This window comes from Dendrobates tinctorius, unplaced genomic scaffold, assembly GCF_039654945.1.
Source record: "Dendrobates tinctorius isolate UK_male_01 unplaced genomic scaffold, ASM3965494v1 ptg000319l, whole genome shotgun sequence".
Classification (NCBI taxonomy): domain Eukaryota; kingdom Metazoa; phylum Chordata; class Amphibia; order Anura; family Dendrobatidae; genus Dendrobates; species Dendrobates tinctorius.
The window spans coordinates 1511749-1528730 of NW_027361986.1; the positions used below are offsets into that span (position 1 = coordinate 1511749).

Consider the following 16982-nt stretch of genomic DNA (forward strand, 5'->3'; position numbering starts at 1 on the left):
TCTTCCTGTTAGATGTTCCTATCAACTCTACTTGTACGGCAGACAGCTGTAGCCTGCTTCGGGGACTCCTTGCTACCAAGTCACGGCTCACTCATGTTGCTGTTGTGCCCTCAAGTCTTGTGTGGGAATAAAGTGGTGACAACTTCTATTCCTCCGGTGTCTGCTGCAGGACCATTAGTATCCATACAACCTCGGGGACCGGACCCCGGCCTTGCGCTGTGAACTTGGGAAGGGTTCTGCTCTAACCCTAATCCTCAGTCCTCCTCTTCTCCTTATGTTCCGTTCAAATCTATCTTTCTTATAAAGAGTCAGGCTTTCCATCAATGTCTCTTTCCTGTGCCAGCAGACCCAGGTCACCAAGGTCCGCTGCAGCACTTCCCTCGTCCATCCCACTCTGGGGATCTTCTCTCTCCTTCTCACCCCGTCAGACTCACTGACCGACTGACTGAATCCTAAACTCTTCCCAATCCTTTTGGTGCAGACTAAGCTCCACCCACCTCCCAGCACGCTTCGTGTTCCAAGCAGGGAGCCACCAAAGGGTGCTTTGCTACACTAATATGTTGTGTGGGATGCAGGTGTTGGAGTGTGGTCAGGTGTCCCCACCTTACCTGGATGGTGGGGTACCACACCTCAGGAGGAGGTGCAGTACCTCTGTGGCGACTGAACCTTCAGGGGCGCCACATAACCCCTTCTTATGTGCAGCACCATGGAATCAATGGTGCTATATAAATAATAATAAAAAAAGAGGTTGTCTACTTCTAAGCAACACCAACTTAATCAATTGAGTACCCAAATTAAAATAAAAACAGTATATACTCACCTCCCACATTGGCGCCATTCCAGCAGTGACGTTGCTGCTGTTCCTGGTGGTGATGTCACATTGCTGTGTCACATGTCCACTGCAGCTCTTTAGAATTCCCGCAGGGAATCCATTTTGATGAAATAGTAAAGGTTGCAGATATTGAGTGGCTGCTCGTTGGCTAAAGCTAGTATGTGACACAACAAGTACATCACTACCAGAAACAACGGCGTTGACTTTGCTGGAAGGGCACAGCTGCAGGAGGGGAGTACACCCTGTTTAAATTTTAATCCAGTCCGGAATTGATTAAGCTGTGGGGGGGTGGGGACAGTAATGGACAAATTCTTTAAAATAATACTTTTCCCCATCCACTTATAGAACCTTTTTGCCGTACCTTGCTGACACTATTTGGTTCCCCGGATTATCTCTGTTTCGCACCAGTCTGATATATACGCTCGTGTGAGCGAGCCCTACCAGTCACCATCCTTTCCAACCCAAAATAATCCCATGTACATTTTATTTCTTCTACCAACCAATTAATGTCAAAGAAAGACGCCGTCAGTTACAGCGATAGAACATACTATATCATCTTTTATACTTTGCATTTCACATTTATTTTACTAGGAATGACTTACTTCATCCTCCATCTTGATGTTTCCATACCTATTTATCTTGAACAATCGATAAGTGGCTGCTCTGGTTTTCTATCTCCGTTGTTTCCTTGGCATCTGTGTTTGCTTGCCTACCACACAGTCCTGAAATATAATAACAGAACAGAAAATAATGAATCAAACTTTATATTGTTAGGAAAAGAACAAGAATAAAGGAACCTGGGTCCCTAAAATGTATTGTGAGTGCCTATGATTAGTAGAAACAGAGCTGCTGCGCGGATTGGATTGTGACAAAGTGTGTGATGTAAAGGAATGACCAGACTTTGTGAACTCTGCACTAGATTTGGACAATTCAGCTATTTCTCAAGAATAAAAGCTACAGTAAGTTATGAAAACATTTAATGCAAAGCCAAATTAAAGCCTGTTAGTTTATATTATGTGGTTTACACCCGTGTTTAATTTCTCCCATATTTTCTCCTTTAATCCCTTCATTGACAGGCAATTTTTTTTGCTTTTTGTTCTTTCGTTTTGTCCTTTCTTGTTACCAAGAGTCATATTTATATTTTTTTATTAGTAATAGCCGACTAGAACTTGTTTTTTCTGTGGAACGAATTGCAGTTTTTAGTGATTAACATACAGTATATCGTACTGAAAAATGGGAAAAAAAATCCAAGTTTGGAGAAGGAGGTCCAAGGTCAAAAGCCAGGAGTAAACGTTATAGACAGAATGCTGGGACAAAGGTTTAGTCAGGCATCAGTCTGTGGTCAGAATTCCAAGAAGGTAGCGTTCATGACAAAAGGGCTACGCAAGCGGATGGTCAAGGCAAATCCAAGCTCGAGCAGCAAAGATTATTATTATTATTAATTTATATAGCACCATTGATTCCATGGCGCTGCACATTAGAAGGGGTTACATACAAATTACAGATATCACTTACAGTAAATAAACTAACAGTCACAGACTGATACAGGGGGAGATAACCTTGCCCTTGCGGGCTTACATTCTACAGGATGGTGGGGAAGGAGACAGTAGGTTCGGGGTTGCAGCAGCTTCAGTGATGGTGAGGCAGTAGCTCCAGTAGTGGTGAGGGGGCAGCGGGGATCATTGCAGGCTGTAGGCTTTCCTGAAGAGGTGGGTTTTCAGGATCCGTCTGAAGGATCCGAACGTGGTTGATAGTCGGACGTGTTGAGGCAAAGAATTCCAGAGGATGGGGGATATTCGGGAAAAGTCTTGGAGGTGGTTAGTCAAGGACCGAATAAGTGTGGAGGAGAGAAGGAGGTCTTGAGAGGACCGGAAATTACGTGAGGGAAGGTATCGGGAGATTAGTTCAGAGAGAGACATATGGGGGAGACAGGTTATGGATGGCCTTGTAGGTCAGTAATAGTAATTTGAACTGGATGCGCTGAGGAAATGGGAGACAGTGAAGAGATTTGTAGAGGGGAGAAGCGGAGGAGAAGTGAGGAGAGATGAATTAGTCGGGCAGCAGAGTTAAGGATGGACTGGAGAGGTGCGAGAGTGTTAGCAGGGAGGCCACAGAAAAGGATGTTGCAGTAGTCGAGGCGGGAGATGATGAAGGCATGCACAAGCATTTTAGTAGACTGAGGGTTGAGGAAAGGACGGATTCTGGAAATATTTTTGAGCTGGAGGCAACAGGAGGTAGAAAGAGCTTGGATGTGCGGTTTGAAGGACAGGGCAGAGTTTAAGGGTTACTCCGAGGCAGTGAACTTCCGGTATGGGGGAAAGCGTGATGTCATTAATTGTGATAGATAGGTCAGGTAAAGGAAGATCTGTGAGATGGAGGAAAGACGATGAGTTCAGATTTGTCCACATTGAGCTTGAGGAAGCGAGAGGAGAAGGAGGAGGATATGGCTGATAGACACTCTTGGATTCTGGACAGCAGAGAGGTGACGCCTGGGCCAGAGAGGTAGATCTGAGTGTCATCAGCATAGAGGTGGCACTGGAATCCGTGGGACTTTATAAGTTGCCTCAGGCAAAGTGTATATATAGATTGAGAAGAGTAGGGGTCCTAGAACAGAGCCTTGGGGGACTCCAACAGAGAGGGTGGGATGAGGAGGTAGCGTGGGAGTGGGAGACACTGAATGTGCGGTTGGAAAGGCCACAGAAAAGGATGTTGCAGGACTCGAGGCAGGAGATGATGAAGGCATGCACAAGCATTTTAGTAGACTGAGGGTTGAGGAAAGGACGGATTCTGGAAATATTTTTGAGCTGGAGGTGACCGGAGATGGAAAAAACTTGGATGTGCACTTTGAAGGACAGGGCAGAGTCAAGGGTTACTCCGAGGCAGCGGACTTCCTGTACGGGGAAAGCGTGATGTCGTTAATTGTGATAGATAGGTCAGGTAAGGAATATCTATGAGATGGAGAAAAGATGATGAGTTCAGATTTTTCCACATTGAGTTTGAGGAAGTGAGAGGAGAAGGAGGATATGGCTGATAGACACACGAATAAACGATGAGGAGCATAGAACAAAGAAGTACCTCTTGAGCAAAGCTACAATTGGCAGAAATCTAAGGCAGAGAGCTGTCTAAATAGCCATGTAATTAATCTGAATAGGAGACACATGGATGATGCCCTGGCACACATACATAGTAACATAGTATTTAAGGTTGAAGGAAGACTATAGGTCCATCTAATTCACCAGTGAAGAAGGCAGCGTGCTGAAATGCGCATTGGGGAGGAAGTCATCTAGGAGAGAGAGATCCATATCACTTTAGTAAGTACCACCACTTTTCCACATTTGGACCAATAATTACACATTTATACTTTGATGTCCTCTCTCTCTGGTATAGCATTTCTATTGTGCCTGTATGCTCCCTTTTATTTTTAGCATTCGCTGTGAATTCACAGTAACACTTGGTTATATGTAAAAATCTTCCTTATTGGAGTTTTTCTTTACACCTAAGCACGAAGCACTTTATTAATAGGGTATATTTTTCCATATATATTTTTTCATATAGTTTTGGTATGCATTTTACTCCATTGGAATACATTGAGACTGGCACTGTACCTTTGGCCTTATTATAACAATTTTGTCCATTCTTTGTACCTGGATGTGCGGCCTTTTTTTTAATGTATTGTTTGTACACATTGATTTCTTGCTTCCTAGTTGTATTTTACTGCCAATAGTAAATATTACCTATTTTTTCACTGATTGGACTTTATGGTCGTCTTTTCTCTTTCTGTTTGCTTGCTTCTGTGACTTTAAGACTGTCCTTTTTAGCCACAACAGTCCAGCTTCTGCAGGTGCAGGGTTGTTATCTGTGGTTATATGATATTTGACATCACCTTTACACACCGGCACCCTGCCACTGCGAGCATTCCTTTGTTTTGATTTTTTTGTCTTGCACCCATGCATTTGTATAGGTGAGACTCATACAAGACTCAGGTAAAAGTAGTGCATGCTGCGATTTTTATTTTCACGGATAGTCTTAAGGAGGGAAAAATCATTAATCTGAAAAGCCCTACTGAATAACATGGGTCATTGGGGGCTGTCCTACAAATCCGAAAAATCTGATATTTCACGTCTACTGTATACCCTCTCATCTGCATGAGCCCTGACACACAAATCACCGCCAAGGTCTCTGTTTAATAGGAGCTATGTCAGTGCTACCTAAATCTTTTTACAAACCCTGATGGGCTTTTGTTGGGATCTAGTACTTTTGATCACAAGACTTTGATGCAGACTAGATTATACTTGGAGTTAAAATACTAGAAAAGTTAACTGGACGTTTTGGCGTAAATAATGAATAAAAATTTGGACAGAGCTGAAGAAAGGGAAAAAACAAGCACAAGTGTCGAAACATAACTGTTCCTTTTTTTTCAAACCTATAAGTACACTACACAATATAATCTTGATTACCAAAATGAGCAGTGCTGATGAGACCGTCCGGATTACCTTTTGAGCAGTCTGGCTGACAATCCTGTTTCCTCCCCGGTGAGTTTTTCTCCTGTTGTCCATCCTGTGTAAAGCAGCTACATGAGCTCATCTGCTGAGATGCTGGAATTGTGGCTGTGTTACCATGGCAACAGCACCCCAAGTTTGGTCGGTTATCCGCGCTGTTCTTACTCTGCGGGGTACCCTCCTCTTCTGAGTTCTGTTTGCACAAGTGATGTTCTGCTAATAACTGGAGCTCTGAAGAAAGAGCAAAAAAAGAGTAACATTAAAATATTGTAACTATGGTTCACAGCTCCCTAAAATGCCTCTCTTCATGGACCTGGTGATAAAACCTTAATTGTAAGTAAACAACAGCACACAGCTCGATAAGTGACACATCACAGGATCAGTGTTTTAACCCCTACCTCATGCCGTCATCAGATTTCATAGCAAAAACCTGCTGACAGATTCTCACTAATACCTGTAGTAATAGAACCCGACTCCTCACAGACCTTGGTCAAGGGGGAAAGGGCACCGGTGCAAATACTATGCCACAAGTAATAAATACAATCACTTGTTATTTAGGTAGTTTGTAAAATCACAAGATAACATATAAGCATAAAAAGCAAAAGTGCACCGACGCGTACTGAGCAATAAGTCCATTCTAGTGAGGTTGTTATATACACATACATACAGTTCTGGCAAAAATTAAGAGACTACTTCCAAATGTTCAGTTTGTCTGATTTTTCTCTTTATAGGTATATTTTTGAGTAAAATGTAAATTGTTCTTTTAGTCTACAAACTTCTGAATACATGTCTCCAAATTTCCAAGCAATAAATTTTTGTTTTTTTTTCTAAAAAAGGAAAAATGGTCAAAATTAAAAAAACCCCAGAGGTTTTCAATGGGGTTCAGGTCTGGAGAATGGGCTGCTCATGACAGGGTTTTGATGTGGTGGTCTTTTAATTTTTGCCAGAGCTGTATATTTATTAATGGCGCAATAAAACATAGGTAAACCTAACATGGTGCCTGCAGATTGGATGGCATTTTCATGGTGACAGGTTCCCTTTAAGACTGGACTGCAAAACACCAATCTTAATAAACAGGGCCCATTATGCAGAAAAATATCTCAGAAGGTCCAAAGCTGTAGCCATAAAAGCTCCCAGCATGGCCTGCTGGCTCCATGTCTTCTCCACAGAGACTGTTCTCCCAGATTGCTTAGTAGTTAGAGATTGGCACTACAGGAGCTCCGCTAAACTGTTAAGAGATTTCTCAACTGCAACCGGCAGAAATCTGAACGCAGCTCTGGGTTATAAACTCTGGTATAAATCACGTTATTTATTTCCAAAGTTACTCAGTGTCTAATGTAAATGATATCTAAATTGTAAAATTATGTTAAAAATTGCTGCAGCATGAAAATTTGCATCTTTTAATTGGTTCTCTGTTTTTCTCTCAAAATTCCGGTGGCCCAGACATTTCCCCCCAGTTGTCTCATTATAGACTCACCCCTGTTCTCTACGACTCTAGATTGCGTGAAATGAGCACCACAGGTTAATCTTGCTGGTGTCAATTAAACAAAATGTCCCAGCTTACAGCAAATGATCCTTCTGCATCCTAAGCATTGATGTCTCCTAGATTGTGTTCACAAGAAATAGCTCTTAAAGGGAACCTGTCAGCAGATTCTTACATATGGGGGTAGTGATATGGCTGTGTAGGTGCTTGTCTCCTAATGAAAATTATGTATTTTTTTAATGCACTCGTGTAAGCTTAGCCTTTCAATGTCAACCATAATGTCCTCCACAGAGTGCCGCTAAGGCTGGTTTCACACTACAGTCATGGCCAAAAGTTTTGAGAATGACACAAATATTATATTTTCACATGATCTGCTGGCCTCTGGTTTTTGTGTGTGTTTGTCAGATGTTTTTATCACATACAGAAATATAATTGCAATCATATTATGAGTAGCAAAAGGTTATATTGACAGTTAGAATGAGTTAATGCAGCAAGTCAATATTTGCAGTGTTGACCCTTCTTCAGGACCTCAGCAATTCTCCCTGGCATGCTCTCAATCAACTTCTGGATCAAATCCTGACTGATAGCAGTCCATTCTTGCAAAATCCATGCTTTTATTTTGTCTGAATTTGAAGGTTTTTGTTTGTCCACCCGTCTCTTGATGATTGACCACAAGTTCTCAATGGGATTAAGATCTGGGGAGTTTCCAGGCCATGGCCCCAAAATCTCTATGTTTTGTTCCCTGAGCCATTTAGTTATCACCTTTGCTTTATGGCAAGGTGCTCCATCATGTTGAAAAAGGCATTGTTGATCGCCAAACTGCTCTTGGAGGACATTCTGGTACCATTCTTTATTCTTGGCTGTGTTTTTAGGCAAGACTGAGAGAGAGCCCATTCCCTTGGCTGAGAAGCAACCCCACACATGAATGGTTTCAGGATGCTTGACAGTTGGCATGAGACAAGACTGGTGGTAGCGCTCACCTGGTCTTCTCCGAATAAGCCGTTTTCCAGATGTCCCAAACAATCGAAAAGGGGATTCATCAGAGAAAATGACTTTACCCCAGTCCTCAGCACTCCACTCCCTGTACCTCTTGCAGAATTATCAGGCTGTCCATGATGTTTTTCCTGGAGAGAAGTGGCTTCTTTGCTGCCCTCCTTGAGACCTGGCCTTGCTCCAAGAGTCTCCACCTCACAGTGCGTGCAGATGCACTCACACCTGCCTGTTGCCATTTCTGAGCAAGCTCTGCACTGCTGGTAGCCCGATCCCGCAGCTGAAACACTTTTAAGAGATGGTCCTGGCGCTTGCTGGTCTTTCTTGGGCGCCCTGGAGCCTTTTTGGCAACAAGGGAACTTCTCTCCTTGAAGTTCTTGATGATGCGATAGATTGTTGACTGAGGTGCAATCTTTCTAGCTGCGATACTCTTCCCTGTTAGGCCATTTTTGTGCAGTGCAATGATGACTGCACGTGTTTCTTTAGAGATAACCATGGTTAACAGAAGAGAAACAATGATGCCAAGCACCAGCCTCCTTTTAAAGTGTCCAGTGGTGTCATTCTTACTTAATCATGACAGATTGATCTCCAGCCCTGTCCTCATCAACACCCACACCTGTGTTAATGGAGCTATCACTGAAACGATGTTAGCTGGTCCTTTTAAGGCAGGGCTGCAATGATGTTGAAATGTGTTTTGGGGGATAAAGTTCATTTTCTAGGCAAATATTGACTTTGCAAGTAATTGCTGTTAAGCTGATCACTCTTTATAACATTCTGGAGTATATGCAAATTGCCATTAGAAAAAATGAAGCAGTAGACTTTGTAAAAATTAATATTTGTGTCATTCTCAAAACTTTTGGCCATGACTGTAGTGTTCAGGAGGGCTGCAGATGGCAGCCTACTTCCTCCTTTCTTCCTCCGTGAAGCTCTGCCCATGCTCTGCCTATTGCTGCATGCGTCCAGCGTTTCCCTGCATACCTATCTTTAACACAGGGCAGCGACTGCATGGAAACGTCATTGTGACTGCTGTCAGTGTCTGTGTCATTGAGGTCAGAGGGGGAATGGTGGGAGAGTGATCATGTCTCTTCCTGTCTCATGATTGCTTTCAACTGAATCGGCATCCAGGCGATACAGTTAAACTTGGATGATGGGCAAGGGGCTCTGCTCAAGGGCCCCATAGCAGCCGCATGGCAGTGCAGGGAGATCGAGTTGCAGAGTGTAACTGTATCGACGTGCTGCAATAGTTAGTAACGTAGCTCCGGGTAGGCCCCTAACAGCGACAGCCCCCTCTGTCCCCCCAGTAGCTACACTACTGGCCTGATCACAGTTATGACCAACACATCACAGACAACTAAGTATGTGTGGTAGGGGGCCGGGCTTGGGGGGTGGACCACTGCTTACCAGACGAGGCAAAGACGAGATGGAGACAGCTTCCACTTGTAACAGTTCCGGATTTATTTGTCATCCTCCTGACGACCACCAAACACGCGCTGCAGCTTCTTTACACCACTGTATCGCCAGGCCCGGGTACCTATTCTTGAGCTCCAGTCGCAGTAACGCACCTCGCGGATCTTTCAATGGGGGCTGTCCTAGACCAATCTACCCCCCAGCGCTTCACTTGCCCGAGGTCTTCTTCCAATCGGTACCCCCGGTACTGCACTCCCTTTTCTGTCTTTCCCTGCTGTTACCTTTCTAACCTGTCAATCTCTGTCACTAGTGCACAAACCGTCCCCTCCTTCTACCAGTCATGTCTGTCCGTCAAGTCACCTTCCCCACATATGTATAATAGTTGAAATGAGCAAATTGATTTATAATAGAAATCCAGATGAGAACCCTCTTTTATTATTTTGAAACAAAGCCTAAATCTCATATAATACTAAAACCTTGCACAATACCTTAGAATGTGCATGCGTCCAGTAGTAGAGATGGATGAATTGATTCGCAAGACTCCAGTCCATCAGTGGTGGAGTGCTAATAGCGGCAAACTACGTGGCTGTTATATAGTCCCCCCTACCCAGTGTCATACTTTCAACGTTACCTGCAAATATATTTGAATATAATGTTCTATCATTCTCACTGTGCATCCGCACTCTGAAATGTCAGCGCAGGGGGCACAACGACGTCTGTACATTCTGCACCCCATGCAAAGCTTCAAAGAACATGCTGTAGAGACCAGACCAGCAGGAGAGCAGGGAGAGGTGAGTTAGTGTTCTTTTTTTTTTTGTGTGTTAATCAATGATTACATTATATGGGAATATACTGAGTGTGAGGGATAAACTGTGGGGCTATCATTCTGTGTGTAGGGGAATGTGGGGCAAATATGGGGAGATTTAGGGGCCATCAACTGTATGTAGGGGTAATCAAACTGTGTGGAGGGCTGTTTCTAGGCCATCATACTGTGTGGGACCATCATAATATGTTGAGGACTGTGTGGCAGCCATTATCCTGTGTGGAGGGCTGTGGGGCTTTAATAGTATATGGAGAGATTTGGGGGCCATTATACTGTGGGGGGGGGCTGTTTCTGGGCCATCATACTGTGTGGGGCCATCAAAATATGTCAAGGACTGTGTGGGAGCCATTATACTGTGTGGAGGGCTGTGGGGCTTTAATAGTATATGGAGAGATTTGGGGGCCATTATACTGTTTGGAGGGCTGTTTCTGGGCCATCATACTGTGTGGGGCCATCATAATATGTCGAGGACTGTGTGGGAGCCATTATACTGTGTGGAGGGCTGTGGGGCTTTAATAGTATATGGAGAGGTTTGGGGGCCATTATACTGTGTGGAGGGCTGTTTCTGGGCCATCATACTGTGTGGGACCATCATAATATGTTGAGGACTGTGTGGCAGCCATTATCCTGTGTGGAGGGCTGTGGGGCTTTAATAGTATATGGAGAGATTTGGGGGCCATTATACTGTGGGGGGGGGGCTGTTTCTGGGCCATCATACTGTGTGGGGCCATCATAATATGTCAAGGACTGTGTGGGAGCCATTATACTGTGTGGAGGGCTGTGGGGCTTTAATAGTATATGGAGAGATTTGGGGGCCATTATACTGTTTGGAGGGCTGTTTCTGGGCCATCATACTGTGTGGGGCCATCATAATATGTCGAGGACTGTGTGGGAGCCATTATACTGTGTGGAGGGCTGTGGGGCTTTAATAGTATATGGAGAGGTTTGGGGGCCATTATACTGTGTGGAGGGCTGTTTCTGGGCCATCATACTGTGTGGGACCATCATAATATGTTGAGGACTGTGTGGGAGCCATTATACTGTGTGGAGGGCTGTGGGGCTTTAATAGTATATGGAGAGGTTTGGGGGCCATTATACTGTGTGGAGGGCTGTTTCTGGGCCATCATACTGTGTGGGACCATCATAATATGTTGAGGACTGTGTGGCAGCCATTATCCTGTGTGGAGGGCTGTGGGGCTTTAATAGTATATGGAGAGATTTGGGGGCCATTATACTGTGGGGGGGGCTGTTTCTGGGCCATCATACTGTGTGGGGCCATCAAAATATGTCAAGGACTGTGTGGGAGCCATTATACTGTGTGGAGGGCTGTGGGGCTTTAATAGTATATGGAGAGATTTGGGGGCCATTATACTGTTTGGAGGGCTGTTTCTGGGCCATCATACTGTGTGGGGCCATCATAATATGTTGAGGACTGTGTGGCAGCCATTATCCTGTGTGGAGGGCTGTGGGGCTTTAATAGTATATGGAGAGATTTGGGGGCCATTATACTGTGGGGGGGGCTGTTTCTGGGCCATCATACTGTGTGGGGCCATCATAATATGTCAAGGACTGTGTGGGAGCCATTATACTGTGTGGAGGGCTGTGGGGCTTTAATAGTATATGGAGAGATTTGGGGGCCATTATACTGTTTGGAGGGCTGTTTCTGGGCCATCATACTGTGTGGGACCATCATAATATGTTGAGGACTGTGTGGCAGCCATTATCCTGTGTGGAGGGCTGTGGGGCTTTAATAGTATATGGAGAGATTTGGGGGCCATTATACTGTGGGGGGGGCTGTTTCTGGGCCATCGTACTGTGTGGGGCCATCATAATATGTCAAGGACTGTGTGGGAGCCATTATACTGTGTGGAGGGCTGTGGGGCTTTAATAGTATATGGAGAGATTTGGGGGCCATTATACTGTTTGGAGGGCTGTTTCTGGGCCATCATACTGTGTGGGGCCATCATAATATGTCGAGGACTGTGTGGGAGCCATTATACTGTGTGGAGGGCTGTGGGGCTTTAATAGTATATGGAGAGGTTTGGGGGCCATTATACTGTGTGGAGGGCTGTTTCTGGGCCATCATACTGTGTGGGACCATCATAATATGTTGAGGACTGTGTGGCAGCCATTATCCTGTGTGGAGGGCTGTGGGGCTTTAATAGTATATGGAGAGATTTGGGGGCCATTATACTGTGGGGGGGGGGCTGTTTCTGGGCCATCATACTGTGTGGGGCCATCATAATATGTCAAGGACTGTGTGGGAGCCATTATACTGTGTGGAGGGCTGTGGGGCTTTAATAGTATATGGAGAGATTTGGGGGCCATTATACTGTTTGGAGGGCTGTTTCTGGGCCATCATACTGTGTGGGGCCATCATAATATGTCGAGGACTGTGTGGGAGCCATTATACTGTGTGGAGGGCTGTGGGGCTTTAATAGTATATGGAGAGGTTTGGGGGCCATTATACTGTGTGGAGGGCTGTTTCTGGGCCATCATACTGTGTGGGACCATCATAATATGTTGAGGACTGTGTGGGAGCCATTATACTGTGTGGAGGGCTGTGGGGCTTTAATAGTATATGGAGAGGTTTGGGGGCCATTATACTGTGTGGAGGGCTGTTTCTGGGCCATCATACTGTGTGGGACCATCATAATATGTTGAGGACTGTGTGGCAGCCATTATCCTGTGTGGAGGGCTGTGGGGCTTTAATAGTATATGGAGAGATTTGGGGGCCATTATACTGTGGGGGGGGCTGTTTCTGGGCCATCATACTGTGTGGGGCCATCAAAATATGTCAAGGACTGTGTGGGAGCCATTATACTGTGTGGAGGGCTGTGGGGCTTTAATAGTATATGGAGAGATTTGGGGGCCATTATACTGTTTGGAGGGCTGTTTCTGGGCCATCATACTGTGTGGGACCATCATAATATGTTGAGGACTGTGTGGCAGCCATTATCCTGTGTGGAGGGCTGTGGGGCTTTAATAGTATATGGAGAGATTTGGGGGCCATTATACTGTGGGGGGGGCTGTTTCTGGGCCATCATACTGTGTGGGGCCATCATAATATGTCAAGGACTGTGTGGGAGCCATTATACTGTGTGGAGGGCTGTGGGGCTTTAATAGTATATGGAGAGATTTGGGGGCCATTATACTGTTTGGAGGGCTGTTTCTGGGCCATCATACTGTGTGGGACCATCATAATATGTCGAGGACTGTGTGGGAGCCATTATACTGTGTGGAGGGCTGTGGGGCTTTAATAGTATATGGAGAGGTTTGGGGGCCATTATACTGTGTGGAGGGCTGTTTCTGGGCCATCATACTGTGTGGGACCATCATAATATGTTGAGGATTGTGTGGGAGCCATTATACTGTGTGGAGGGTCATTATACAGTATTGTGTAGAGGGCTGTGGGGCTTTAATAGTATATTGAGAGCTTTGAGGGCCATTATACTGTGTGGAGGGCTGTGGGGGGTCATTATATAGTATTGTGTAGAGGGCTGTGGGGCTTTAATAGTATATTGAGAGCTTTGAGGGCCATTATACTGTGTGGACTGCTGTGTCGGAGCCGTTATACTGTGTTATGAGACTGTACGGCTGTCATACTTTGCTGTCGGACTGAAGGGACCATCACACTGTGTATGTGGAGGGTATTGTCCACGAGCTCACTGTGTGGGTTTCATACTATGTTTGGGGGAAATTTTGCAGGCATCATGTTTTATGGAGACCATGGAATGTTTATTATAGTTGGGAAATACACTAAAGGCCCCAATAGTGGAAAAATTACTTTGTAAATCCTGCAGTACATGTCCCACTCTTTATTTTTAAAAGTTGGGTGATGTGCCCTTCTGTGACTATGCCTATGTGCCATGACCTTGCCTATTCCACCAAGTATATATGTAATTTGTTTTTTGGGGGGCTGGAGGGGGCATAATTAGGACTTCTGCTAATGGCTCCCATGATTTCCATGTACACCCCTGCCGGGAAGTAAGTAGTGTTGCAGGCTTTCTGTCCAGCGGACATAGATTTCTGACCTGGCCAATGGACAGGAGTCCTGCTAGTTGATTCACCCATCTCTATTCATTAGGTATCAGTAGACGTGATGTCACCTGTCCCTCTCATCTACCAATGTGGAAATGCATACAATTTCCAGCTTTGATAACATTTGGAATATTTTGACTTATTAAACAGTATCACAATTCATCAACATTTTTATGGATTCCTACACAATTGATTCTCAGTAGTGGCCTACAGCGTGCATGCCTTGAAGTCTTACCTAGCTACCAAACAATCAGCCCTCATGCTTCACAGTAGCGCGTTGTTCCCCGATGCCGGCCATAGAAGCTGCTGGTCCATTATTTTAGAAGCACATCCAGGGTAACATTCATGAACAACTCTTGAGTATTGATCTAGAAAAGTTCCAAACTTCGGAATTTGTGTATCAGATGGATAGGAGAAGCATCTGATCTGAGTGAAGTCGGTAATGATTGTCCCTGTATAACGACGCCAATAATAGGATTATGTAAATGATTGAGTTTCAGTGCTGGAGCTCACTCGCGCATCACATACTCGCAGTAGTTGAGCGGCAATAATCTAAAACAGATTTTATCTAAATAATGAGGGTAATGTGCATTAGACGAGTATTGGCTCATTAAGCTGGTTGCTGCATGACGACGTGTAAACGACTGACGTGCTTCTGTGATGTGAGAATAGCTGTCGGAGTGCGTAGACTTTATGCTCATCCGTGGGTGGGAGCGTGCGTTACAATCTGCTCTAGCACATCAGACACCATCATGTCTTGTTTGTGAGTGGGAGGTTGTGTAAAACTACAGGTGTAATAGGCGACGTTAAAATTTCATCAGCTCTTCGGAATTAACCGGAGAATAATGCACTCAGTGCATCTACGCGCTTCGGATTTTAGCAGCAGAAACGATTGTTAAATATTTATTTTGCAATTTTTATATAACTGTGAAGCGATTACGTTTTGCCTTTTATTGCATGTCTCATAGCAACTTACTTCAAGCAGCAATAAAGCTATTTTGTTTGTAGCAGTTAAATGTGCGTTATAAATGGTTTAGTGTGATTTTCTTTTTACCATAAAGTAACAATATATATTTGGTATGCATTCAGGTAATAAGGGGTTTTGTTTTTTTGTTGCATGCAGTTGATAACCTTCAGGACAGGTGCAGACAGCCATATATTCTCACATCTAAGAATCGGAGTGGGATCATAGTTTTATCCAAATTACTCGCAAGAGGAGAAGATGGAGAAAAAAAATCTCCATTTTTATGCATTCTGTGGAGCTGCAGAAATCGGACTGCGCTCAGATGTCATCCGAGTGCGCGCAGGCCGCCATTGTTCTCGGCAGTGGTTATACCGGATGATGCACCGCCGACAACGATAACACTGTTCTGCGGCCAAATTGGTTCAGAGACGAAAACAGTTGAACTGAACTAATTTTGTGGTGCTGAAAACAGATATGATGCTTACATTTGCTCATTGGCTCTAATTTTAATGATCTGGATAAAACCAACTGATCACATTACCAATTGCTATTTCTGCATGGTGCCCACTATTAGGAAAGTAGTTTTAAGAAAGAAGAAGTAGACTTTACAGGATCCAAACATTCCATCAGCAAAACGCCCAGTGCCACATTCAGTACAGCTTCTGGTTCCAAAAGCACCAGAAACATTTTCTGTCGAGTCAACTGAGGAAGAAGAGGGAGCTAGGTGTCATGAATAGAGTTGAGCGATACCGTCCGATACTTCAAAGTATCGTATCGGATGGTATCGGCCGATCTTTAAAAAAAGTATCGGTATCGCCGATTCCGATACCGGAAGTCCCATTCAAGTCTATGGGACTTCCGGTATCGGAATAAGAAAAACCCTTTCCTGCCCTTGTACAGCCTCTCTGGGGTCTGTACGGGCCTTTCGGGGGGCTGTGCCGGCCTGCCAGGGGGTCTGTGCAGGCTCCGGTGGTCTGTGCAGGCTCCGGTGGGCTGTGCCGGCCTGCCGGGGGGCTGTGCCGGCCTGCCGGGGGGCTGTGCCGGCCTGCCGGGGGGCTGTGCCGGCCTGCCGGTGGTCTGTGCAGGCTCCGGGGGGCTGTGCCGGCCTGCCGGTGGTCTGTGCAGGCTTCGGGGGTCTGTGCAGGCATCGTCCGATGGGACTACAAGTCCCATCGGGCGATGCCTGCTACCATGACAGTGATTGACACATTAGCCAATGATGGGACAGTAGTAGTCCCATCATCCGGCTAATGTGTTAAATGTAAAAAAAAAAAAAAAAAAAAAAAAAAAAATTACATGCTACATACATGCTACATTCATACAACATGCATACTACATACATGCTACATTCATACTACATACTACATACATGCTACATTCATACTACATGCAACATACATACTACATATATACTACATACATACTACATATATACTACATGCATGCTACATACATACTACATATATACTACATACATACTACATACATACTACATGCATGCTACATGCACGCTACATGCTACATACATAACACATACATACTACATGCATGCTACATACATACTACATGCATGCTACATACATACTACATGCTACATACTACATATATACTACATGCATGCTACATACATACTACATGCTACATACATACTACATGCTACATACATACTACATGCTACATACATACTACATATATACTACATGCATGCTACATACATACTACATGCTACATACATACTACATATATACTACATGCATGCTACATACATACTACATACATACTACATGCTACATACATACCACATATATACTACATACATACTACATACAATACATACATAGACATACAGTACATATAACATAGAGTAACATACTTACCAATACTTGTCACATTGTTCCCCGAAGCCATTGTCTTTTCCGGAATAAATATTAACATAACAAACC

The 16982-nt window shown here is 44.5% G+C and overlaps 1 protein-coding gene across 3 annotated transcripts in view; it reads right to left on the reverse strand.

Moving 5' to 3' along the window:
- The window catches only part of PPP1R1A (protein phosphatase 1 regulatory inhibitor subunit 1A), a 282252-nt gene that overhangs the window by 18362 nt on the left and 246908 nt on the right, over positions 1 to 16982 (reverse strand). For 2 of the 3 annotated variants that reach the window (XM_073561421.1, XM_073561423.1), the window contains exons 5-6: positions 5326 to 5562; positions 1435 to 1554 (exon numbers count right to left, since the gene is read on the reverse strand). In XM_073561421.1, coding sequence (XP_073417522.1) covers positions 1463 to 1554; positions 5326 to 5562 — 329 coding nt within the window. In that variant the 3' untranslated portion in view covers positions 1435 to 1462. The remainder of the gene's footprint in view (positions 1 to 1434; positions 1555 to 5325; positions 5563 to 16982) is intronic. The other variant, XM_073561422.1, reaches the window with a different exon arrangement.